Below are 25,426 nucleotides of genomic sequence, written 5' to 3'. Positions count from 1 at the left end.
AGCTATTGACAGCCCACAGGAGGACATGGGTAAGAACAGGTAGTTAGTTAACTCAGCTGATGTCTTTCCAAAGGGACCTGTTTTCCTAAGTAAGCCAAGGTGCTCCTGTCACCCTAGAGACATTTAGTCACTCTGCTCCCCCACACACCCAGTTTCCTGACCACATCTCTTTAAACAGCAGGAAGGGGACAAACAGCTACAGTTGAGATGAATCCAGAGAGACCAGACACGGTAGAGGACAGAGGGAGGGTTCCACTTACACGGAGTAGGTGCTGCAGGTCCCTTCACAAAAGGGCACCGGGACAGGAGCGACTGACTTACAGCTCTTGTAGGTGATGTACTGCTCCTTGATGTTGCGCTTGCACTTGTGTGGCAGGTCGACACCTGCAGGGGAAAACATCTCTGTTAGGCTTCTTCAGGCTGGGAAGTGAAGATTTGAAAGGTCTCTGCTGGGAAACCAAGGGCAGATCATCCCACTAAAACCTTTTACACTTCAAGTGCGTAAGCACAAATGCAAATGAGAGTGCAGAGAAGCACTAATTCAGCCAAGCAATCCCCACCCATTTGTGCACAAGCTTAAATGGAGACTTATGTATATGCTCGTGGAAAGATACTGTCAAACCAAGGCCTAAAGGAGACACAGAGGGTTTGATTACTTTGAAATTGCTGCAACTGGTATTTATGCTGCTCTAACAAGCTGTGATTTCTGGGTACATGCTACAGAAGTCCCTTTTTACAATGCAGTTTGCAGATGGAAGAACAGAGTCTATCTTCTACAAGTTTTCTTACCAGGGGTACAATCCAAACAAAGAGCATTTCAATTATTTAAAACCACTAAAGTAGAGATTGAAGAGTTTTAGTGTCCTCACTGGAAAGTGAGGCAGATCTTTAGCCTCAGCTGTGAGGTACAAAACAATTCTGCTGCTGTGAGAGAGGTCTTCCAGTCAGTGGAAACTTCATCCTCCCAGTGCAGGCAGAAACAGGGCTACAAGCAGGGGAGAACCCAACAGTACTGGAACAGGGAATCAGTGAATAATGCACTCACATGTCTTACAACAGCCATCTGAAGTCACATCAACTGTCCCCTGTACAGAGAGCAAACCATTAGAAGGGTTCAGATGCACATACTGCTAATCAGTTAGCAGCAACAACAACAGTTCAGGTATATTCCCTCAGCTCTAAACCACACAGAGTCCTCATCAGACCTATTCATGTACTGATCATACATCAAACTGCTTAAAAATAAACCCAATCAGGAAGGGAGGGAATTTTCTTGGAACTCTATATCCTCCCTCACACCTGATAAGATGGCCTGTAACACATCCCTGACCTTATGCAGGTCCTATTGAAGCCAGCACACAAATAAACCCTAGAGAAGGACACTTGCTCCTGGAATTGAGCAGCCAGACCTGTACAGAGCACATCTCCAAGCTATCTTTGCCCCTGCTTTGGTTTTCCAATCTGCTGTGTAACCTCACAGTCCTAAAAGTTGCTGGGAACGCTCTGAGGTGAAAGCTGGGGCACGAATGCTGCTCCTTGCTCCTTTGTGTACCACCTCGTTGCTTGGTGATGCACTGTACGTCAGAACACACCACTCAGCTGCTCCCCTAAGGATCTGTGGAGAGTTACCATGTGCTCAGTTGCCTTTCCTAATACTGAACACAGATTGTTAGAGGTTGGAAGGGACCTCCCAGAGATCATCGACTTCAGTCCCCCTGCCAAAAGGAGGGTGGCCTAGGATAGTCTGCGCAGGAATGCATTCAGTGATCAAGTGCTAACCACCCTCACTTCACTGCCCCAATGCTCTTTCAAGTTCCAGTGCTTATCCTACAGTTGTTTTCAAATCGTTTTGTTTTACTCCCGTGGGACCCTCCATTCAGGGCCGAACAAGCACATTTCCTTCAAAGATGAAGGATCACCTCAGAAAGATCACAGGATGTCAGGGGTTGGAAGAGACCCAAAGAGATTATCGAGTCCAACCCCCCTGACACAAAAGGACCACACAAGCTAGCACAGGAACACATACAGACAGGTCTTGAAAGTCTCCAGAGAAGGAGACTCCACAACCTCTCTGGGGAGCCTGTCCCAGTGCTCTGTGACCCTTGCAGTAAAGAAGTTCCCCCTTGCATTGAGGTGGAACCTCCTGTGCTGCAGCTTCCATCCACTGCTGCTTGTCCTATCCCAGGCAGCAAGTGAGCAGAGCCTGTCCCCGTCCCCCTCCCCAGCCCTCAGAGAGTTAGAAGCATTGATTAAATCCCCTCTCAGTCTTCTCCAGACTAAACAGCCCCAGGTCTCTCAGCCTCTCCTCATCAGGCAGTGCTCCAGTCCCTCATCATCCTCATGGCCCTCTCTTGGACTCTCTCTGAGCAGATCCCTGTCCCTCTTAAGATCAAGAAACACTGTGTGGCTCCCAGAACAGTAGCAAAGCTCATTCTAGAAGTTTCTTTTTTTCTCCCTGCAAAATACTTACTGGGACACAGTTTGATTCTTCAAATGGTAGGCAGACCTTTACTGTACTTGTCAAGGAAAACTGACCTGCTGCTTCAGTGCAGGTGTACTGGGTACAGTTATCATGTGGATCTTTGTAACTCTTTCCAACCTGAGCAGAAACAGGAAAAGAACCTCTCAACCCAATGCAGTAGAGCAGGAGAATAATGCAGTAGGAGCAGTCAGTAAACTGGCAGAGGGGTTGGATTGTTCACATCAAAGCACCTCCACATCTCTCTCGTATTGCAGTGCCCAAAACTGAACACAACACTCGAGTGTGGCCTCACCAAAGCCGAGTCCAAGGGGACAGTCACCTCCCTGCTCCTGCTGCCCACAGCATTTTTAATCCAAGCCAGGATGCCACTGGACTTCTTGGTCACTTGTACACCCTGCCTATTACAACCCTCAGACCCCTTTCTGCCAGGCAGCTCTCCAGCCACACTGCCCCGAGCCTGTAGTGTTACTTGGGTTTGTTGTGACCCAAGTGCAGGAGCTGGCATTTGGCCTTGTTGAAACTCATTCCATTCATATTGAGGTCTTTGTGATAACTCAGCCTCACGTGCAGAGCAAGGGAGTGCTTACCTCAATGGTCACATTGCCAAAGGGGAAGTTTGCCACACATGCCACTTGCTGGCACTGGCTGCAGCACTGACCTTCCTCTATCACGTAGCGGAAGCCCTGCGGGAGGAGGATCCAGTTAGCCACATTACCTCACATCTTCTTCACCAAGCACCTTTGGTCCAAAGCCACAGTGGAGATGGCAAAGGAAATGAGTCAAACTTCTGGCTACATTTCTGGTTTGTTTAGAAACCTGTTTGAACCACTTTAAGCCTGACCACCAAAGCAGAAAGCTTCTTTCCCATGTTGAATAGTGTTCAGTTGCCATGAAGACACTGTCACTGGCTATGCTTCCTCAGGACATGAGTTGGAGCAGTTAAGTTCTTCACATAAGCTGAACCAAGTAATTCAGCATCTGATTACTTGCCCCATCTGGCAATAGTGGTTGATCTGATGTGACTGTCCACAAGAACTGTTGTTGTCAGCCATGTGAAGGTTACAGATTAGAATAATTTTGGTTGGAAGAGACTTTTAAGGTCATCCAGTCCAACCATTAGCCCAGCACTGCTAGGTCACTATTAAACCATGTCCCTCAGCTCCACGTCTGCATGGCTTCTCCATCCCTCCAGGGATGAGGACTCCATCACTGCCCTGGGGAACCTGTTACAGAGCTTGACAATCCTTTCAGGGGAGACATTTTTCCTGATATCCAATCTAGACCTCCCCTGGCACAACCTGATGTCATTTACTCTCATCCTATCACTTTTCACTTGGGAGAAGAGACCAACCTTCACCTGGTTCCAACCCCCTTTCATGGAGTTGTAGAGAGTGAGAAGGTTTCTGCTCAGCCTCCTTTTCTCCAGCCTAAACAGCCCCAGTTCCCTCAGCTGCTCCTCATGACACTTGTGCTCATACATTAGCATTTTCCTCCCTTGTATCAGTTGGCCCCTTACTGGATGTGGATGTGGCTGGCTTCAGGATAAAGGAGAATAGGTTTATTCACTTTTTAGGGCTAGTGGTGGGTCTGGCCTTATCTGGGCAAGAATGAGGAACCACTCTTTGCTTACATTCAGGAGCAGCCTTTTCTGTGCAGATTCTCAGCACGTGAGTACTGAGGAATGTCTAGGAACATATAAATCACTGTGCAGCTTCTTTGCAGCCTTCATTTTTGTGTTGAGAATAGGCAGCACCAATGGAAGGGCACAAACTTTGTCTTTCAGCAGTCAGACTTCTCTTCAACAGGTTTGCTACCCTTATCCCTCAGAGCACCTCTCTAAGGGTATCCTCTTAAATATTCTAGTGCCAAAATGACCTAGAAAATGACTTTAGAATCTAATGGAAGTTTATAGCCAGCTGTCTTGGAGTGAGGAAGGAATTCTCCTCTCCTACTTTTACAGTGCATCTCCCAAACAGCCATGAGTGGTGATTGGAGAGGTTGGGTGTGCCAAACAGACCTGTGGGCAGATGGTTTGGCATTGCACTGGAACACAGTGGATACGGTTGGTCTGGGTCACAGCATCCTGCTCATCTGTGCATACACAATTCTCACAGGAGCCTTTAGGCACCATTGCTCCAGGCTGGAAACAGAGAAGAGAGAGGAGACAAGCCACAGAAAGAGTTCAGAGGGTTGTAGAACAAACATCCCTCCCATGGACTACAAAAACCAAATGCTTATGCTCAGGATTTAGCTTTGGAAGAACTTCCTGAAATGAATACTTCCAGGGCTCTAAAACCTCACACTGTTGGTATCATTAAATGAGCATGAAGCTGACACTCTTGGGTGCATAAATCATTTTAATGAGTTATTACCTTACCTCTATATTCCAGGCATCGATTTTCCCCTCAGTTGCCTTACCTATATATTCCAGGTATTGATTTTCCCCTCAGTTACCTTACCTATATATTCCAGGTATTGATTTTCCCCTCAGTTACCTTACCTATATATTCCAGGCATTGATTTTCCCCTCAGTTACCTTATCTACATATTCCAGGCATTGATTTTCCTCTCAGTTACCTTATCTATATATTCCATGCATCGATTTTCCCCTCACTTTGACCTAGAAAATTAATCTTACAGCACCCAATGCCATATCAAATTTGTCTTCAATCACACTTCTGACCTCTTGACTCTAAAACATAGGTGAGATCTCGTTTAGTAAGCAAGCCACTGGTCACTAGGTTACCTGTTCAGTAACAATTCCAATAGCACATAAACCTACTGGCAGGGAGAAATGCTGGGCTGTTCTAATCCTGCTTTAGATGGAGAGTGGCCAAGGACAACTGCAGAAAACTCTGTCTGTGGCAGGAAGTATGTGGAAGAAGACCTACCTTGAATTCAACTCCTTCAAAAACACAGACATCTTTTGGTACTGCAAAAGAAAATAAATGAGAAGGATGTGCTAAGAATGATGCAAAAAGATTACTCAGGCCTCTGAGTGAGTCAGAGGGGACAGAGTAGAACTGTGGGTTTTACCTTGGAAAGGAGGGGGGGGGGAAAGAGGTGGGATGGTTTGATCCTAACTGGAGTATATTTTTTATTGAGAGAAATTAAATCCTTAGCTGTGAGAAGGAAAAAAGAACAACAGCAGTAATCTATATCTCTCATTCTTCTGCTGAGAAATGCAACTAGTCAGAATATAGACAGCCAAGACACTTGTCAGACACTGCTCAGCTCTCACTTCTGGCTGTGCCTGCTTTCTGGCCGTCTGGTCTCTGGGGCTGCCTCTGCCTTAATTCTAACACAATCTAACCCTTTTTCCTCTAACCTCCCTGTCATCCTTTTGACATCTCACCTCAGATCTCCAGACTAAGATATACTAGGCTTGATCTGGTTATTTCTGAAGGGAGGGAGAGAGGAAGAGGGGATTGGGTCAGCAGCCCTCCTGGGGAACTGATTTTTTCTAGGAGGGGTATTGTGTTTCTGTACTACTTTTAACTTGTTTATAGCTGTGTATATCTGCTTGTATATTGTGCTAAGCTGTAAACACAGCTTCATTCTTTAAGTTCCAGCCCTCTGAGTCTAGTCTGGGTGATTTTTCTTAAGTGTGGTGGGGTGGGTAGCTCCCAAACCGTCACAGGAGGAAGTGTTCATAGAATCAGTCAGGGTTGGAACTGTGGGATGCAGGTGCAGAAGAGTTGTGGGAACGGAATGAAGGGAGAATAACAACAGACCTTGATTCCCAGCAGCTGCAGGCTTCCTTATCTCAGAAGGGATAGATAATGGACACCTGCTATTTTCCATATGGAAGCATCTACTTACTTCATGGGGGTTTTCATGCATAGAATCAACCAGGTTGGAAGAGACCTCCAAGATCATCCAGTCCAACCTAGCACCCAGCCCTATGAAATCAGGTGAGTTTTCCTTTATTGTTAGCCACCTTGCTGGTAACAGAGCTGGGCCAAGTACGTGAATCTGGAATCATAACTTTGCAGCAGAGCTTTTGGACAGGTTCAATGTGACCAACATTGATCTGATCATCATAAGTGAGCAGAGAGAAGCAACCAAACATAGAGGAGTTCAGCCTAAGTAAGGAGGTCCAGCCAGCACCCATGGGTGATGTTAGAGTGATCATCAAGACTAGCCCTGTCTAACCGGGGGGCCACCAGGCCCCCCGGCCTTTAGATCCCCTCCACCATTCACCCAGTGCACGCCATAGGGACTCACCAGTGATGATGGGAGGAGGATCCCTCTGCCCAGTTGGGCAAACTTAGGGCTTCTGCCCTTCCTGGGGCCAATTTAAAGGAGAGTGGGCAGGGATGGCAAAGTGGTCACAGCTGGGGTGGGAGGAGCCTGCAGCAGAACCCAGGTGCTCTGGGTTTGGCAGATAAAAGGGGGAAGAAAAAACAGAAACAGTGTGGGGTGGTAAAGAGGCAGATATGGTAGAAAAGGGGAAGTGGTGCTGAAAGGAGGGAGATGGAAATGACAAGAGGAATGTGGGGGGAAAGGAGGGAGATGGAAAGGAGGGATGTGGGAATGGAGTGAAGAAGAATAATAACAGCTGGGTTATGACCCTGGTTCTCACAAGCAGCTGGGTAACTTATGTCAGAAGGGAGAGATGACAGACCCCTCGTTAATGGGGAAAACAAGGTGTGGTTCATGCTGATGGAGTGGGTTGTGCTTGACTAATTATGCTAATGTGTAGGCGTGTGCTTTATGCCCTGAGGAGATATATTGAGAGCCAAAATGATCAGTAAGGGTCTCTGGCATAATTCACATTGAATCGTCTGGAGTCCATGTGGCATTGCCTTCATCACATTCATCTGTGGGGCCTTGACCACGTTTCCACGGTAAGCTAAACAGATTTCTGCAACAGAGGGAGATGGGGAAAAGAGGAGAGAGGAAAGGAGGGAGATGGGGGGGGAAAGGGGAGAGGGAGAGGAAAGGAGTGGAGGGAGACAGAGTGGAAAAGAGGGAGAGGAAAAGAGGGAGACAAGAAAGGAGGGAGAGGGAGAAGATAGGAGATGGAGGAGAAGGAGGATTAAAAAAGAAAAAAAAGAAGAAAACTGGACTCTAAAAAAAGTGTTTGTGCTGTGGCAGGGGGGTTGGAGTGGATGATCTTTTGAGGCGACCTCCAGCCCCTGACTTTCTGTGGTTCCCTGTGCAGTGGATTCTGTGAACACTCAGCACCTGATTGATCACTTACATTACCTGAATGCCAGCTGCAGACAACCTGCACCGGTTACTGCGCCTTAAAAAGCCCCAGCCCAGTTGTAGGTGCTGTGAGGGAAAGTGTTGGGTGGAGGCTACTGCTTATGATTTGGGTTCATGTAAGAAAAACAAAACAGTTGAAGGAAGAAACACAACCCTTTAAGTACTCGTGGTACTCACTGCAGGAGAAGATGGGACAGCAACCATTCTCAGAGATGGCAACCACGGGCTGGAAGCCAATGTCACATGCTGTTTTGTTGATGATGCAGGTTTTTATATCACATTCTGCAACAGGCAACAGAGAGAAACTGAGTCAAAGCATCCTGTCCAGCAGTGATACCTGCAGATAAAGTTTGAACAGCCAAAAAATTAGGTTAGAAACGGAGGATTCTTGAACCACGACTTTTGGGAGGTTGGAACATGCTCAAGCGAAGTATCTGACCTGTTGGAGAGCAATGAAGGGGAAAAGGACCTAGAGGTTCTGGTGGATGGGAGGTTGACCACAAGCTAGCAATGTGTTATTCCAGCCAGGAGGGCCAGTGTCATTCTGGGATGGATTAGAAGGGCTGTGGTTAGTAGGTCGAGAGAGGTTCTCATGCCCCTCTGCCCTGGTGAGGCCACATCTGGAGTACTGTGTCCAGTTCTGGGGGCCCAGTTCAAGAGGGACTCAGGGAAATGCTTGAAAGAGTCCAGGGCAGAACCAAAAAATGATTAAGGGAGTGGAACATCTTTCTTGAGAGCCTGAGGGAACTGGGGCTCTTCAGTTCCTCTTCAGGGCATCACACAGGATCACAGCATGTTAGGGGCTGTGAGGGACCTCTATAGATCATTGAGTCCAACTCCCCTGACAGAGAATCTAGTGCAGGTCACACAGGAACACATCCAGACTGGGCTGGAAAGTCTCTAGAGAAGGAGACTCCACAGCCTCTCTGGGCAACCTGTGCCAGGGCTCTGTGACCCATATAGTAAAGAAGTTCTTCCTCATGTTGAGGTGCAGCTTCCTGTGCTGCTCTACAACTCCCTGAAAGGAGGTTGGGATGAGGTGAGGTTTGGTCTCTTCTCCCTAGAAACTAGTGATAGGATGAGAAGAAACAGCCTCAAGGTGCCTCAGGGGAGGTTTAGGTCACATATTAGAAGAAACTTCCTCACAGAAAGGGTGCTCAAAGACTGGAACAGGCTGCCCAGGGAGGTGGTAGAATCCCCATTCCTGGTGGCACTTAAAAGAGGCAGAGGTGTGGTGCTGAGGAGCATGTTTGGGCACCAGACCTGGTAGAGTTAGATAACAGCTCTGAGATTGCTGCTGAATGATGCTGCATGATGCCATCTGAATTCTCTACTCACCACAGACTGTCTCTGTGCAGCACGGGTCATCCAGCCGGGGCTTTATCTTGGGGACAAAGCCCTCTTTGCTGCAGGTGACAGGCAGAGATTTAGCACAGGGGCGGGGGAGGCAGGAGATGTTCAAAGTTGCTTCATCACAAGTGCAGTAGTGGCAGTCATGCTCCCAAGCCTCTCTGGGCTGTGACAAAGAAAACCAAGGACAGTAGCTCAAAGATCAAACACTAGGAGCATTCTGCAAATGAACATCAGTGTAAGACAATGAAAGCTTAAAGCCCAGAGGGAGGAGAAGAGAACAGAAAGGGGGGGGAGGGAATTCTTACCTGCCACCCTCCTTTGCAGGGTTATGTGATTCCAGAAGGGAAACCTGATAGTTTGTGGCTAACTGGAGTATTTTAATGGGAAAATGAGATGCTAGGCTGTGAAAAGGAAACAATGGTGATGTCTGCTGCACTCATAGGCTTGCTGAGATGTATAAAAAGAACACAAAACATGGATAAGACAGAGCAGGGGAGTCAGTGTGTGTGTCTCTGCCCTGGGCTGCTTCTGTGTAACTAATCCTGCTTTCTAACTCCCCCTGACGATCCTCCAACCTCACCTTGCACATAAAGCAAAGTCTGGGACAAGGTAGAGGGGTGGAAAGAAGGTGAAAGGGTGGTTGGGAGCCCCTCCTGGGGACTCTGGTTTCTGGGAGGGCTTGGAGGTGATCTTGGAGGTCTCTTCTGACCTGGTTGATTCTATGATTTGCTCACCTGCTTCACTGATCCGTCCTGTGCAGTGCAACCTGCAAAATGAATGACAGACTCCTTTAATGATAGCCAAACCAGGGGAAGCAACAGAAGCAGGAAGACAGGAACATATTCCCATGAATAAGCACAGGCTGGGCTGTGCAAAGAAGAATGTAGCTGGCAGACTGGGGTTCTCCTTCCCTTCCCTTTTGCCTTAGGCCACAACTGGAGTGCTGTGTCCAGTTCTGAGCTACACAGTTCAAGGAGGATAAGAAATTACTGGAGAGGGTCTAATGAGGAGCCCCTATGATTGTTGAGGGACTGAAACATCTACCTTATGAGGAAAAGCTGAGACCTGGGGCTTGTTAGCCTGGAGAAGAGAAGACTGAGAGGGGAGCTCACAAATGATGATCAATGTCTAAAGGGTGAATGTCAGGAGGATGGAGCTGGTGTGTTCTCTAGTGCTGTCCATTGACAGAACAAAGGGCAAGGGACACAAACTGGAGTCCAGGAGGTTCCACATAGACATAAAGGTAAAATTCTTCACTTTAAGGGTGGCAAAGCCCTGGATCAGGCTGCTGAGAGGGGTTGTGGAGTCTCCTTCTCTGGGAGATTCCAAACTCTCCTGGACATGGTGATGAACCAATAAACTGTGCCCCAGTGCCAAGTAGCTGAATCTCAGCTCCCCTGGCTGCTTAAATTCAAGGGTTGCAAAGACTCATTTCAAACATCTGGCCCAGAGACAAACTTCATCTAAAGCTTTAGACCAAAGAAGCTCTGAGTTTCTTGTAGAAGATGGTGGCAATAATTTGGATTTGTACTTGTAAGGACCTTTAAAAAGAGAGGGGAAAATCTCAGTGTGAGAATGGCAATGCACTTTGTCAGTCATTCTTTGTTGGAAAAGAATTGAGCAAATATTGGACTGTGGGGAAATGAAAAAGGGGGAGAGTCAGGCCAGGAATAGCTTCTCATTAAAATATGAGCTGGCCTGCATCACAGGGCAAGGGCACCACAGTGCTTCTGTGGGAAAGCTTAGCCTGAAGTAGGGAAGAACATACCTAGGAGGTCAGAAAAGAGTGAAGAGGTCTCCTCTCAGCCTCCTCCAGGCTGCAGACCCCCCAGCTCCCTCAGATGCTCCTCCCCAACTCTGTTCTCCACAGGCTGTGTACCCAAACCATCTTAGAGATCCTCCCTTGCTCATTTGCAAGCTGCACTTTCTCCATAAGAGCATCCAGAAACTGCCAATCTGAAACATTTCCACCCTGAGTAGAAAGGGTCAGTATCAAGGTCTCCTTCATTTCTTCTGTTCCCAGAACACCCCTCTTAATGCACACTTCCAGCCAGGCTTTTCTCCCCCTTCCCATTCCACCATTTACATCATTCCTTACCACAGACAGAAACACAAATGCCATCATGCTCATTCAGCAGAATTTTCCCATCAGGACAGAAGCATCCCTCAACAAACATTGGTGTGCTGTTTCTGGAGGGGAAGGTGTCCATGGTGGCTTCTCTGCACAATTGGGATGTAAAGAGGAATGAATGAGAGGTAGAAATGTGCCCCATGGAAATCAGACACCTAAATTCCAGGGGAATGTGAACTTCCAGCCTTCCCTGGCAATTTTTCAGTTATGAACTTGAAAAGTGCCTCAGGAATTGACCCACCTGCTGGTGCAAGTGTTTCTCTTAGCTTCCCTGCATGGCTTGTACACCTGATCCTGTGCACAGCTGACTTCTGTGGAGCACCACAACACTCAGGTTAGTAAGCCCAGGCTCATATGTACCTTTGATGCACATCAGATAAACCACAGCCCACCCCATAGCACAGACATCTCAGCTCCTGCCAAGTGAGGATGTACCCTGCAGCTTCAGCATGAGAGGACTGGTGCTGAAGGAAGCTCAGTGAACCTGGTGAAGCCTTTAGAGCACAAGTCTTGAGGGGGATGGCAAAGGGAGATGGAGGTGGAAAACAGAAGGCTGAGGAGAGACCTTCTTGTTCTCTACAAATCCCTGAAAGGAGGTTGGAGAGAAGTGTTACTCACAAGTAAAAAGTGATAGAACAAGAGGAAATGGCCTTAAGTTGTACCAGGCATGTTTAGGCTGCACATAAGGAACAATTTCTTCCCCAAAAGGGTTGCCAAACTCTGGAGCAGGCTGCCTGCACGGTGGTGGAGTCCCTATCCCTGAAGGGAGTTCAAAGCCATGGAGCTGTGTTGTTGAGGGACATGGTTTAATGGTGACTTGACAGTGCTGGGTTAACAGTTGGACTTTGTAATCTTAAAGGTTCTCTTCCAAGCAAAATGATTCTGATTCAGCAAGGTACTTGCAGCAGTCCTAGAAGTGCTTACTCTGGTACCCCTGAGCAGGGCAAAGCATGCAGAGAGAAGATGCATTTTGCCATCAGGTGATGAAGCTCTAGGTAGCAGATAGGGCTCCTTGGCTGAGCTGCTTGGAGCAGCAGTGGCCTCATTTCCACTTCTGCTGCACCACTTCTGGACTGGAACAACCTATTTGACCCTGCTTTTACTTAGGTCCAGAGCAGCGTGGGAAAGATTGAAGGCTTCTGATGTACAAGAGCACAAAGTCATGTGTGGATGAGGACAGACCAGACCAGAGTGGCTTGGCCAGGTCTCTCCAGGCTTACCGCACTGCCCATTCGCCTGTCTCCTCCAGTCCACGCAGACCCCCTGGAGCCCACACAAGGCTGCATACGTCTGCATGCTCTGGCACTGGGTGCTGGGGTGCTGCTTGGAGCACCCACTGGCCACACATGCCTCATAGTAGGGCTGAGGGGGCACCACCCTGTGGCATTCAGTCAGGTTCCTTTAGAAAGCAAGGAGAAAGACACAGCATTTAATTTCCTTGGGCTACTTCCAAGAAGGAATTGTACCTAGAACCAAACCCATCCCACGGGCAGAGAAAGCCTCAAGGTAAAGGTACAACTACAAAAGGCTCTGACATGCAGTGCAGCCACGGCAGATCAGTGAAAGAGCTTTACCCTCTGCTCTTTGTGCTGCTTTGAAGGGAAGCCTTTTCATGTCGGGCTGATACCTGCAAGGAAATCTCTTCTCCTTCACAGCTCATAACCATGAATCTCTATGCTGACATTTTTCTGTCAGTGTGTTTGACTGCCCTGCTTTAAACCACAAGTTTCCTTTTAAAACAACCACCCATATTTGCTTACTACACCTCTGGCTGTGCTTCTTTCCATCCAGAGCTTTCAGATAGTGAATTGTTGCCAGCTCCTGATTGGTATCTCCAGAACTGACAGGCAGAAGGAATGCCAAGCAGAAGATGCTATTAAAGAAGGACTGATTTTGATGATGCAGCTAAACAAGTATCTGCCAAGGTCAGGAACATTGGCACATCTGTTGACTCCTCAGTTATTTAAGGTGGTTTTGTCACCTCCTAGAAGCATTTCCCCCAAGCCATGCAGTGAAGCACCTGTGGATTTATTTTTCTGGCACTTTTGGGAGTTGCCTTACCAGATGATTTTACATAGACTGGAAGGTTCACAGTGCTGCTGATAGTCCAGCTCAGCTGGTTTGGAGACACCTGGGTTACAGTATCTGTTGGAGGCATTTGGGGCTTTCCAGTCTAATGCCATCTCTTTGAAGGACTCGATAACCTCACCATTCCTCTTCATAGCATCATCAGACTTCTGGTTGGTGCAGGTACCTGGCAGCAATAGAAAAGGGACAGTCTAAGAACAGTTGATGTGGATGAAGCTGCTTTTAGATAAGACCTGGAAGGAAGTTCTTGAGCTTGTGAGACGTGGATGAGTCCACAAGAACCATTTACAGGAAGAAAAGGCTGGGAGAAATAGTTTGCCACTTCCTCATGGAAACCAAAGTTGCCATGTTGATGGCTAAAGTAACTGAGATGACTCTGCCTTCTAGCACAGGTCTCTTCCAACTTCATACATTCTCATAGGGAGTAGATATGATCAACAGGAAGGGCTTAGAAAGAGCTCATCTCCATCTGCCAGCAGACTGTGAGCAGAATGAAAGGAAGCAACTTCAAACTCTGTCCCCTGACAGTGTCTTTCCACCAGATAGAGAAAGAGCAATCACAGAATGGTCTGGCTTGGAAAGAAGCCCCAGAGGTCATCTAGTCCAACCTGCTCAGCAGTAAGCAGAGGCATCCTCAACTAGATCAGGTTGCCCAGAGCCCCAGTGAGTGGAGTTGCAGGCAGTTGGAGATCACAGAATTGTCAGGACTGGAAGAGACCTCAAGGATCCACCCTCCCTGCCATGGGCAGGAACACCTCACACTAGATCAGCTTACCCAGAGCCACATCCAGCCTCATGGATGAGGCTTCTGCCACCTCTTTGTCAATCTGTTCCAGTGTCTCACCACCCTCATGGTAAAGAACTTCTTCCTACTGCCTAATTTAAATTTCCCCTTCCTCTAGCTTGGATCTGTTCTCCCCTAGTCCTATCACTGCCTGACACCCTAAAAAAATCCCTCCCCCAGCTTTCTTGTAGCCCACTTCAGATACTGGAAGGCCACAATAAGGTCCCGTCAGAGCCTTCTCTTCTCCAGACTGAACAACCCCAGCTCTCTCAGCCTGTCCTCATAGGAGAGGTGCTCCAGACCTTACAAAGGGACAAGAGAAGAAAGGAGGAGCACTGCTGGCATTGACTGCTGGCAGCTGCTGAGGACACTCACCACACAGTCCCATGGTGTTGTTATAGAACTTGCCAAAAGGCAGCTTGATGTAAAATGCAAGTCGGCTGTAGGAGACATAAACTTCTAGTTCAGGTATTTCAACTATGATGTAAATGCCAGAGCTGCTTATCCTGATACCATGCTTGGAAATGTCTGGAACAACTTTCTTACCATTGAATAAAACCTAAAAAGGAAGAGAAACAAAAAGTCTTTAGAGATATTCTTCCACTGATTGTACATTGTGCTGCCAGGAAGGAAAGCAAGACTCAGGCACAGCAAACGAAGGTTGTCAAAGGAAGTCATTTCAGCTGTTCTCTGTGATTCCCTTTTACTCTTTCAGATGAATATTTGTGTCAGGAAGAAAACCACAACCTGGAGTTGTCTTAGAATCATAGAATCCCAGACTGGCTTGGGTTGGAAGGCACTTTTTAGAGGCCATCCAGTCCAAACCCCCTGCACTCACCAGGGACATCTGCAGCTAGAGCAGGTTGCTCACAGGCCTAAACACCTTGACCTGCAATGGTGCCAGCCATGGGGCAGCTCCCACCTCTCTGGGCAGCCTGGGACAAGCTCTCCCCACCCTCAGGGTCAAACATTTCTTCCTTCTCTATTGCCTGAATCTTCCTCTTTTAGTTCAGACCATCAGCTCTTGGCCTGTCACCACAGGGTCTGCTAAAATTCTGTCCCCAGCTTCTTATAAGCCCCTTTTAGGACCACATTTCCCAAGTTTCTGGAGCATACCAATTTTTGCCCACATTAAGGGAAAAGGAAGAGAGAGAGAGTAATATAATTGCATCCCCTACCCATTTGAGTTTTCACAAGCTTCCCCCTTTGTCATGACAGGACATTGGACAAGAGAGCAAAACAATGCTGACAATTCATTGTAAGACAAGCTTTTACCAGGTTGGTCTCTTTTCCATGTTCCTTTGCTTGTGTCAGAACGACAACAGAGCTGGAGTGGAAGATGAGGAGGGACATGGAACAGATTGCTCCTCCAACAGCACCACAGTAGTAGTTGTCTATGTGAATCCAGAAGTGGGGACGGATTGACTTGACAAGGACATAGGTGCAGTTTTCTTTAAAATGATAGTATGTGCCATCAAAAGTCACATAGTGCTCATTTCCCCAGCCACTGCAAACACCTGGAAGACAGAGTGACACACTTCAGGTCTGCCCCCTGAACTGCCTGTAAGTATAAACTAGATTGAATCCTTTTACTTGTTCACAGGGAGAGCTGAAATCACAGAATGTCAGGGGCTGGAAGGGACCTCAAAAGATCATAGAATCATAGAATCAACCAGGTTGGAAGAGAGCTCCAAGCTCATCCAGGCCAACCTAGCACCCAGCCCCATCCAGTCAACCAGGCCATGGCACTAAGTGTCCCATCCAGGCTTTGCTTCAACACCTCCAGGGATGGTGACTCCACCACCTCCCTGGGCAGCCCATTCCAATGCCAATCACTCTCTCTGCCAACAACTTCCTCCTAGCATCCAGCCTAGACCTCCCCTGGCACAACTTGAGACTGTGTCCCCTTGTTCTGTTGCTGCTTGCCTGGCAGTGGAGCCCAACCCCAGCTGGCTACAACCTCCCTTCAGATAGCTGTTGAGAGCAATGAGCTCTGCCCTGAGCCTCCTCTCCTCCAGGCTAAACACCCCCAGCTCCCTCTCCATCCTTCCTTCTCGAGGCCCAGATGAACACAACACAAATTCCAGGAATTCTCCTGCTGCAGTACTTACACTGACACTCAAAGACTTCACAGCAGCCACTTTCATCATGGTGTTTCCTGAATGGGAATCCATTGACACAGGGTTTCACCTGCTGAGGAGGGCAAGCCACGCTGGACAGTTTAATGTTGTTTCCTTCCCCCAGGCAAGTGGCAATCTGGCAGTTGCCAAAGTCCCACGTTTCATTGAACTGTGGGCAGGGCAGAAAAGGAGACACACATAGCAGCATGGTGGAACAAGACTTTTAAAATCACACATGGCAGCTCTGCTCTGTTCCCTTACTTGTCTAGTCTGGTGCTACTTACTGTCTGCTCTTTCCCTGGAAACCAAGCAATGGGACAAGCAGCAAAGATTTGATACCTGCCTCTGTTCTACTACATTTTGTATAGGACCCAGTATCAAGGTCCTGCCCCCTGTTGATGATGGGACACATCATATTGCCCAGTGGAATTCAACCTGGGAGTGTTGGTCAGTAGTCAGTCAATTATGAGTCAGCAGTGTACCTAGGTGATTGTTCCCCTGTACTCAACACTGGTGAAGTCACACCTTGAATAGCAGGACCACAGGAGTGACTGTTCCCCTGTACTCAGCACTGCTGAGGTCACATCTTGAAGAGCAGGACCCCAGAAGTGATTGTTTCCCCACACTCAGCACTGCTGAGGTCACATATTGAATAGCAGGACCCCAGAAGTGATTGTTAAGGTTTGGGCCTCTCACTACCAGAGGACCTTGAGGGGCTGGAGTATGTTCAGAGAAGGGCAACAAAGATGGGGGAGGGTCTAGAGCACAAGTCTTGAAAGGAAGAGCTGAAAGAATTGGATTTATTCAGCCTGGAGAAAAGAAGGCTGAGGGGAGACCTTCTGGCTCTCTACAACTCCCTGAAAGGAGATTGGAGCCAGGGGAGGGTTGGTTTCTCCTCCTTAATAACAAGAGGAAAGGGTCCCAGGTTGCACCAAGGGAGGTTCAGGTTGGATATCAGGAGCAGTTTCTTCCCCAGAAAGGTTGTCAAGCCCCAGCACAGGCTGCCCAGGGGAGTGGTGGTGCCATGTAAAAGCCATGTAGATGTAGTGCTGAGGGACATGGCTTAGTGGTGACTTGGCAGTGCTGGGTTGGAAGATTTTAAAGGTCTCTTCCAACCCAAACTACTGCTGGCATACTTCTGAATCATCTACTACAGCCACAACTACAGTCCAGCTATAGTGGTGGTTACCAGCACCAGAGGAGTACATCTTATCTTGTCTGCAGGCACTGCTGCAGCTAAAGAAGATCTTCTTTCAAGTCTCTCACCTTCCTGGGAGGGATGAGCCCAAGGCAGTCGCTGACAGGAGCACTCGTGGAAGCAGGAACTTGACTCGTTGTGTGACTCATTGTGTGACTCATTGTGCTGGCTGCAGATGTGGGTGGGCAGCTTTCAGAGGCTGGATCACAGAACTTGAGGGCTTTGGCAGGACCATTTTTACACTCTGCCCAGATGACTTGGATCTGACACAATGCATTGCAAAGGGAGTAGGCACAACGGCCTGATGCATTCACTGCCAGAGAAACATTTTCCCCTGCAAGGCCAAAACACAACTGTTAGATCTGGACAATGCAGGAAACAGGTGACTCTGCCAGATGAACAAGAGCCCACTGTGTGCCCAAGTGGCCAAAAAGGCCAACAACATCCTGGCCTGGTGCAGATGTTGTCCAGCAGGATCAGGAAAGTGATTGTCCCTTGTAATTGGCACTGGTGAGGTCACACCTTGATACTGCATTCAGTCTGGGGCCTCTCACTACAAGAATGACATTGAAGTGCTTGAGCACATCCAGAGAAGGACAACAAGGCTGGTGGCAGGTCTTGAACACAAGCCCTGGGAAGAGTGGCTGAGGGATCTGGGGTTGTTCAGCCTGGAGAGGAGGAAGCTGAGAGAAGACCTCACTGCTATCTACAGCTCTCTGAGAGGAGGTTGGAGCCAGGCTCTTTTCCCAAATAACAAGTGAAAGGACAAGAGGAAGTGACTCCAAGTTGCACCATGAGAGGTTTAGGCTGGATACTAGGAAAATTTTCTTCACCAGAAGGCTCATTGGGCATTACTTGAGGCTGCCCACGGAAGTGATGGAGTCATCATCCTTGGAGGTATTTAAAAGATGGTTGGGTGAGGAGCTTAGGGACATGGTGTAACAGTTGTGTACAGGGAGATGTTAGGTTATGGTTTGCTTGATAAAGGTCTTTTCCAGCCAGGCAACTCTCTGATTCATGGTCTACACATAACAGGTGGGCCACAAACTCAGCCCTGCCTGCCTGTACCCCATGGCCATGTACAGGTGGGACTGTGTCTGCATCTCCTTGAATTCAGTGACTGATGGCAAAGGCTGAAGGAGGGCCACAGGCAGCCAAGCTTAAATTCTGGGACTTGAGAATGAGTGCAAGAGGAGAAAATACTGGACACAACACTGAGTGCATCTGGTCTTCACAAAGACCAGGAGATAGGTCATTCAACAACTACTAAGAGAAGAAGAAGAGTTTTCCCTCCTCTGTTTCTGGAATATGCCTGTGAATGACAAGCCCTTGTCAAGTTTAGGATTCAGGGTTTGTGCTGGAGCCCACTGAAGTTAACATCTGGTATAAGCTCCCAGGAATATGCAAACCAGGATGAAATTATAGGGTCTGGGAGAGTTACAGTTCTGAAGGTGCTGGTCACAGTTCAAAGACCTAACAGCTTGTGGTAGGTCATGTGTAACTGCAGCAGGCTGAAGGAGCACTTGCTGAAGCTCTTTATCTAGCTGTACATCTTCCCACAGCAGTGGTGCAGAAAAAAACAAGCCATTTGCTTGGTTTCTCACCCATGTGTAGCAATTGTCCATTGTCAGTGCAGAAGCAGGGAGTGGCTACTGCTGCTGATGGAGGTGCAGATGTTGTCACCGGTTGCACATGTGCTTCTGCAGGGAAGAAAACAGGTTACTATTCAAATCCTCTCCTACTCTACTTGCAAGCCCCATGGCAGCCATTTCATTCTCTACAATCACACACATAAAAAATAAAAAGGGGAGGGGAAATAATCACTTTAATCTCACCACCACCTTCTGTACATCCACACACTACGAACAACCTCTCTGTGCTCATATACACCCTCTCCACTACACTGTATGCTACTAGAATAACACACACACTTCCCCTCGTAATGAGGGGTTGTCTACACAGAAGACCTTAAACTGCCCTTTTACTCTTGCTTATTCATTCCAGTTTTGGGTTCCTTAGAGTTTTCCAATCCTGCAGGACTTCACCTGACTTTGGAGGCGTCACTCCCAGTGGCACTCCATTTTGCTTTTGAGTTTCTTGTTGTGAAGAAACTGTGGGGATAAATACAGGAGAGATCATTTAGACACCTTACTATGCCACCTACACTCTACTTTCAACAGTCCTTCCTTTCCTAGCTATAACTCCCTTAGAGTTGCTGTTCCACTCTGAACACGTTTGGTCAATACCAAACACATGGGGTCTCCAGCAAGCCTTTTGCTCTTCCACTCCTTTGAGTAGAGGAGGTAGCTTTTCGTTTCCCTTGCCCCTGCTTCTATAATTTACTAGCAGAGTAACAGACATTTCACAGGATCAAAGAGCGTCAGCAGCTGGAAGGGACCTCCAAAGCTCCTCCACTCCAACCACCCCTGCCAGAGTAGGATCACATATACCAAATCACGTGGGAACACATCCAGGTGAGTTTGGAATAGCTCCAGAGAGGGAGACTCCACAACCCCCCTGGGCAGCCTATTCCAGGCTTCTGTCACCCTCACAGGGAAAAAAGTCCTCCACATGTTTCCATGGAACTTCTTATGCCTCAGCTTGCACCATTGCCCCTTGTGCTGGCATTGGGCATCACCCAGCAGAGCCTGGCTCCAGCCTTCTGGCACTCACCTTTACATAGTGATAAACATGACTGAGGTCACCTCTCAGTCTCCTCCTCTCCAAGCCCCAGCTCCCTTAGGATTTCCTCCTAAGAGAGCTGTTCCATTCCCTTCAGCGTCTTTGTGGCTCTGCAGTTCTGTGTCCTTGAACTGGGGGCCCCAGAACTGGACACAGTATCCCAGATGCAGCCACACCAGGGCAGAGCAGAGGGGCAGGAGAGCCTCTTTTGTCCTACTAACCACAGCCCTTCTAATCCACCCCAGAATGGTGTTGGCTCTCCTGGCCACCAAAGCACACTGCTGGCTCATAGTCAGCCTCTCATCCACTAAGATCCCCAGATCCTTTTCCCCTTTGCTACCTTCCAGCAGGTCAATCCCCAACCCACACTGATACCTGAAATTGTTCTTTTGTTGTGGCCACTTATTTTTCTTTGCTATAATCATGTTTTAAACCCCCACTTTTTCTTTAATTCTTCTTAATTCCTACTTTCTTCCATTCAAAGCCCCTGCAACTCCTCCTTTCTTTTTCAGGGAGGAAGTAAATCAGCTTTAATGTCTTGCTCCAATGACCCATTTGAGATTCCCTTACTCCAATGCAGAAAACAGTGCAGTAAGAACCACAGTTTGATATAGATGATGAGAAGGAGATAGCTAAAGGTTAAAAGTATGAATTGTTGAGAACAACACCACCAGTGTCAGCTGTGGCATGCACAAACTTGCTATAAAAGCAGTATTGAAGAATGTCCAGATCACAGAATCATACAATGATCAGGGTTGGAAGAGACCCCCAGAGGTCATCTAGTGCAATGCCTCCTGCAGTAAGCAAGGGCATCTTTAACCAGACCAGGTTGCCCAGATCTTTCTATCTCTATTATCTCTTTACTTTATTGCTACTAAGATGATTACACTTTTGGTCCCCACTAGGAGACCCACAAGCTCTGATACTTGTCTCTAAACCTTCAACAGCCTTCAATTGTGCTTACATTCAGTAGGAGCCTTCTTCCAACAGGGAGAAATCTTATTATGATTATAGACTTCCATAAAGTCACCATCTTACAGATGTGGTACCTTGTGCTGGTGTGGATGCTGTTGTGCAAGGGATGAAAGTTCTGATGATGGCTCCATTAGGGCCACAGATGGCATCACCACATTCAGTGCCAGAGACTAGGGTGTATATGGTCTCATTTAAGGTGTAAGTCTTTCCATTGTAGCAGCAAAGGCAATCTGAGGGACCAAAAGAGCAAATGTCATGGTAAACAGGCAGCACTTGTAAGGTAAACAGGAATGAAATGAAAGCCAAGCTCTTGATTTGCCCTTCTGTAGCTTATATCATCAAACACAAATTACTTGGCTGAAAAACTTCCTCAGCTCTCTGCTGGAGAGTTGCACTGGGGGTCCACCTCATTTATGGGAGGTGGTTTGAATTTTCCCTGTAGCTGGTGTTTCTTGGAGTCAGTTTGCAGAGAGGGAAAGACTGGCTGGTGAAAGAGTCAGAACTGGCACTGTCTTCACCCTGTGTGGGGCACAGCTGTGCTCCCTCTTGGCAGGGAGCAGACTGGGATTACTGCCTTGCTGAGTGATAAAATGCTGGTGCAGAAGGTGTTGCACAGCCATTGCCACCCACTCAGGAGGAAAAGAAGGGACAAGCAACTTCATTTCAATAAAGCTCTCCAGGATTTGGAGAATGGACATTCAGGAGCTCAAAGGAATGTATCTACAACTGCACCCAACCCAGGAACACTGAAGATGTGCCACCTACTGGGCCAACCTGCATTTTGGGAAGGGATTTCCCCTAGACTTATGAAGGAACTGATCCCACATGTTAAGCAAGTGAGTCTTTTAGCCATACAAGCACACTTCTCACTAGCTGGCTGTCTAGGCTTGGTGTGACACCAGTGGACAGCAAAGAGCACCTCCAGATTTGCCCTATTTGAAAAGTTCTCCTTAGAACAGGTACCACATGGCCCACTTCAGGCTAGTGTCTGTCTGTCTTCATGGCTTGTAAAAGAAGTGCAAGCATGAAGAGAAGGTGTTCACCTGGCTGAGATGAATCCCACCTCTCACACCTCTCTTCTTCCTCCCCATGACTATTCTTCAGGTCACAGGCTGCATTTTGCTATCAAAGTATAATCTATACTGCTGCCTCCCCCTACTGCACTGTCTAGCTGGAGGTTTATTGCCAAGACATCTGAAGTGAGACATGATGCTGGGTTATTTCAGTCCTATCATCCCTCAAACAATGGTGAGGCTGATGAAAAAAAAGTTACCTTTGGAGTCTCCAGTACATAGTTTGGCTTCAGGATCACTGGAAGACAAAAAAGTGAAGACTTGTTTTACTGACTTGAACCAGGATATGGAATGACAATGTCTGCAACCACAGCATCACAGGATGTTGGGGGTTGGAAGGGACCTCCAGAGATCATTGAGTCCAACTCTCCTGCCAGAGCAGGACCACACAATCTAGCCCAGGTCACACAGGAATACATCCAGACAGCCCTTGAAGGTCTCCAGAGAAGGAGACTCCACAACTTCTCTGGGGATCCTGCTCCAGTGCTCTGTGACCCCTACAGTAAAGAAGTTCTTCCTCATGTTGAGGTGAAGTTTCCTGTGCTGTAGTTTGTAGCCAGTGCACCTTGTCCTATCCCAGGACACAAATCTATCCCCTCCCTCTTAACCCCCAGCCCTCAGATATTTATAAACATTGATTAGATCCCCTCTAAGTCTTCTCTTCACCAAACAAAACAGCCCCAGGTCCCTCAGCCTCTTCTCACAGAGTAGTGCTCCAGCCCCTTCACCATCTTTGTAGCCCTCCCCTGGACTCCTTTGAGTAGACCCCTGTCCCTCCTGAACTGGGGAGCCCAAAATTGGATGCAGTATTCCAGGTGAGGTCTCACCAGGGCAGAGTAGAGGGGAAGGAAAACCTCCCTCTATCTGCTGGCCACACTCCTGCTGGCACCTCAGGTTCCTGTTGGCCTTCCTGGCCACAAGGGCACATTGCTGTCCCATGGATAGTTTCTTGTCCACCAATGCTACCCACTTTTAAATAAAAGGTTATTCCTGGAGGGTTTAATGATGCTTGCCACTGCTTATGGATAGAAACCAAACTGTTTGGCTCAGACAGGGCTCTGAGCAACCTGATTAAGGTGCCTATGTCCTTGCTTTACTACAGGGAGGTCGAACTAGATGCTTTTTAAAGATCCATTCCATGGTTCTGTGATTGCCTTGGTTGTCCTTTCCAGTCCTATTCTACCTCTCTCACCATCAAATGACCTACCATGAAGTGCAGTTGAGGAGGGAGACACATTTCCTGCTGTCCTCATCAAAGTATGGCTTGTCAGGACTGCACTCTGGGTAACAGCCTGGGAAGAGGAAGCAAACAAAGCATTCCTAAGCTGTGCTGCATAGACCCATTGAAAACACAAACACCTCTATCAGACACAGACATGATCCCTAAATCAATGTGATCCCACTATGAATGTTCTTTATACTACCAATTATTCTTCCACCTCCTCTTTATCCCTTTCTCCCCAAAGATTAATTAGCTCTGTGTGTCAACAGATCACAGAATTGTGTGACTAAGAGATGATTATTCTTTGCAAATTTAGGCTGAATGATCTTTTTTCTCTCCCCATATTTAAAGGCAGCAGGCAAATTATGCTACAAGTGGCACCATCCTACAGGGATTTTGTAAGGTCAGTGAGTATCTGGGAGATAGGGCACAGCTTTTCAGCAACCTTGATGCTTAGAACATTTAAAATCAGCCTAATAGCTTTGATTCCCAGGAACTGCAAAGCCAAGCAAGAATTTGTTCAACATCTTTGTTTGTTCAACATCTCTGTGGGTGCCACAGACAATGGCATTGAATGCAGCCTCAGCAAGTTTGCTGCCCGCACCAAGCTGTGTGGTGCAGCAGAGAGGCTGGAAGGAATCCATCCAGAGGGACCTGGACAGGCTGCAGAGGTGGGCACAAACCAAGCTCAGGAGATGCAACAAGACCAAGGGCAAGGTCCTGCAGCTGGATTCAGGCAATGCCAAGCACAAATGCAGGCTGGGCAGTGAGTGGCTGGAGAGCAGCCCTGAGGAGAGGGACCTGGGGGTGTTGCTGGAGGAGAAACTCAACAGGAGCCAGCAGTGTGCACTTGCAGCCCAGAGAGCAACCAGAGCCTGGGCTGCAGCAGCAGAAGTGTGGCCAGCAGGGCCAGGGAGGGGATTCTCCCCCTCTGCTGTGACCCCACCTGGAGTCCTGCATCCAGCTCTGGAGCCCCTGGGACAAGAGGGCTGTGGAGATGCTGGAGAGTGTCCAGAGAAGGGCCAGGAGGATGCTCAGAGGGCTGCAGCAGCTCTGCTGTGAGCACAGACTGAAAGAGTTGGGGCTGTGCAGGCTGGAGCAGAGGAGGCTCCCAGGTGACCTTCTTGTGGCCTTCCAGGATCTGAAGGGGGCCTACAAAAAGGCTGGGAGGGACTTTTGAGGCTGTCAGGGAGTGACAGGAGTGGGGGGAATGGAGCAAAGCTGGAGATGAGTAGGTTCAGGCTGGATGTGAGGAGGAAGTTGTTGAGCAGGAGAGTGGTGAGAGCCTGGAATGGGTTGCCCAGGAAGGTGGTTGAGGCCTCATGGCTGGAGGTGTTTAAAGCCAGACTGGATGGGGCTCTGGACAGGCTGATCTGGGGTAGGGTGTCCCTGCTAATGCCAGAGAGGTTGGAACTAGATGCTTCTTTAGGTCCCTTCCAACCTGACTAATTCTATGATTCTGATTACCTTCTAAACTGTACAGCAAGTTCCCACATTTCCCTTGTGGGTTCCTGCAGGTCTTCAGACAAGGGGCTCCACAGGGCTTGTAGAACCACTCGTGTTTGTCAGGTGGATTGTAGTAATCACAGAACACAGCTGGAAGAGAAGAACACAAACCCCTGCAGTTCTCAGACACTGGCAGTAGATGTTGCAAACGAGAGCTTTTTAAGTGTAGCACCAGACTTGCTGCAGTTAAACTCAACGATCTTAGAGGTCTTTTCCAACCAGAGTGAGCGTGTGGCTGGAAGTCACAGCTGCACAGTGATGGATGCCAGGGTTCTGCTGCTCTCTGTCTCCCACATGCCCGAGCACAGAGGTCACTGCTTTCCCCTGTGCATCCAGCACAATACTCACGGCAGATGGCAGGAGTTCTCCAGTCCACACAGACCCCAGCCCTGCTGCAGCTCCTCGAGTAAGCAGCCACAGAGGTACAAAAGCACTCGCAGTCTCCCACACTGTCACAGCCACAGAAGTCAGAAATGCAGGACTCATAATAAGGTATTGGGTTCACCTGTCAAGATACCAATGGAACCACAGAATGTCAGGGGTTAGAAGGGACCTCCAAAGCTCATCCACTCCAACCCCCCTGCAGAGCAGGATCACC

At 48.2% G+C, this 25,426-nt stretch overlaps 1 protein-coding gene and 1 long non-coding RNA gene across 2 annotated transcripts in view; one reads left to right on the top strand and one right to left on the bottom strand.

Annotated features, from left to right (window-relative positions):
* LOC135185928 (mucin-5B) overlaps nucleotides 1-25,426 on the bottom strand; it is a 62,490-nt gene that overhangs the window by 1,121 nt on the left and 35,943 nt on the right. The window contains exons 25-47 of the mRNA XM_064163146.1: nucleotides 25,177-25,333; nucleotides 24,790-24,918; nucleotides 23,308-23,392; nucleotides 22,301-22,338; nucleotides 21,102-21,257; nucleotides 18,975-19,070; nucleotides 17,439-17,704; nucleotides 16,164-16,341; nucleotides 15,328-15,569; nucleotides 14,428-14,611; nucleotides 13,242-13,434; nucleotides 12,401-12,579; nucleotides 11,422-11,491; nucleotides 11,148-11,269; nucleotides 9,784-9,815; nucleotides 9,035-9,212; nucleotides 7,874-7,978; nucleotides 5,374-5,414; nucleotides 4,500-4,622; nucleotides 3,070-3,165; nucleotides 2,471-2,599; nucleotides 1,046-1,085; nucleotides 261-384 (exon numbers count right to left, since the gene is read on the bottom strand). Of these exons, the coding sequence (XP_064019216.1) occupies nucleotides 261-384; nucleotides 1,046-1,085; nucleotides 2,471-2,599; nucleotides 3,070-3,165; nucleotides 4,500-4,622; nucleotides 5,374-5,414; nucleotides 7,874-7,978; nucleotides 9,035-9,212; nucleotides 9,784-9,815; nucleotides 11,148-11,269; nucleotides 11,422-11,491; nucleotides 12,401-12,579; nucleotides 13,242-13,434; nucleotides 14,428-14,611; nucleotides 15,328-15,569; nucleotides 16,164-16,341; nucleotides 17,439-17,704; nucleotides 18,975-19,070; nucleotides 21,102-21,257; nucleotides 22,301-22,338; nucleotides 23,308-23,392; nucleotides 24,790-24,918; nucleotides 25,177-25,333 (2,963 nt within the window). The remainder of the gene's footprint in view (nucleotides 1-260; nucleotides 385-1,045; nucleotides 1,086-2,470; nucleotides 2,600-3,069; nucleotides 3,166-4,499; nucleotides 4,623-5,373; nucleotides 5,415-7,873; nucleotides 7,979-9,034; nucleotides 9,213-9,783; nucleotides 9,816-11,147; nucleotides 11,270-11,421; nucleotides 11,492-12,400; nucleotides 12,580-13,241; nucleotides 13,435-14,427; nucleotides 14,612-15,327; nucleotides 15,570-16,163; nucleotides 16,342-17,438; nucleotides 17,705-18,974; nucleotides 19,071-21,101; nucleotides 21,258-22,300; nucleotides 22,339-23,307; nucleotides 23,393-24,789; nucleotides 24,919-25,176; nucleotides 25,334-25,426) is intronic.
* Nucleotides 1-25,426, top strand: part of LOC135185930 (uncharacterized) — a 28,774-nt gene that overhangs the window by 1,108 nt on the left and 2,240 nt on the right. The window lies entirely within an intron of this gene.

Source organism: Pogoniulus pusillus, chromosome 24 (assembly GCF_015220805.1).
Source record: "Pogoniulus pusillus isolate bPogPus1 chromosome 24, bPogPus1.pri, whole genome shotgun sequence".
NCBI lineage: Eukaryota > Metazoa > Chordata > Aves > Piciformes > Lybiidae > Pogoniulus > Pogoniulus pusillus.
This window is presented reverse-complemented; position numbering and strand designations above follow the sequence as displayed.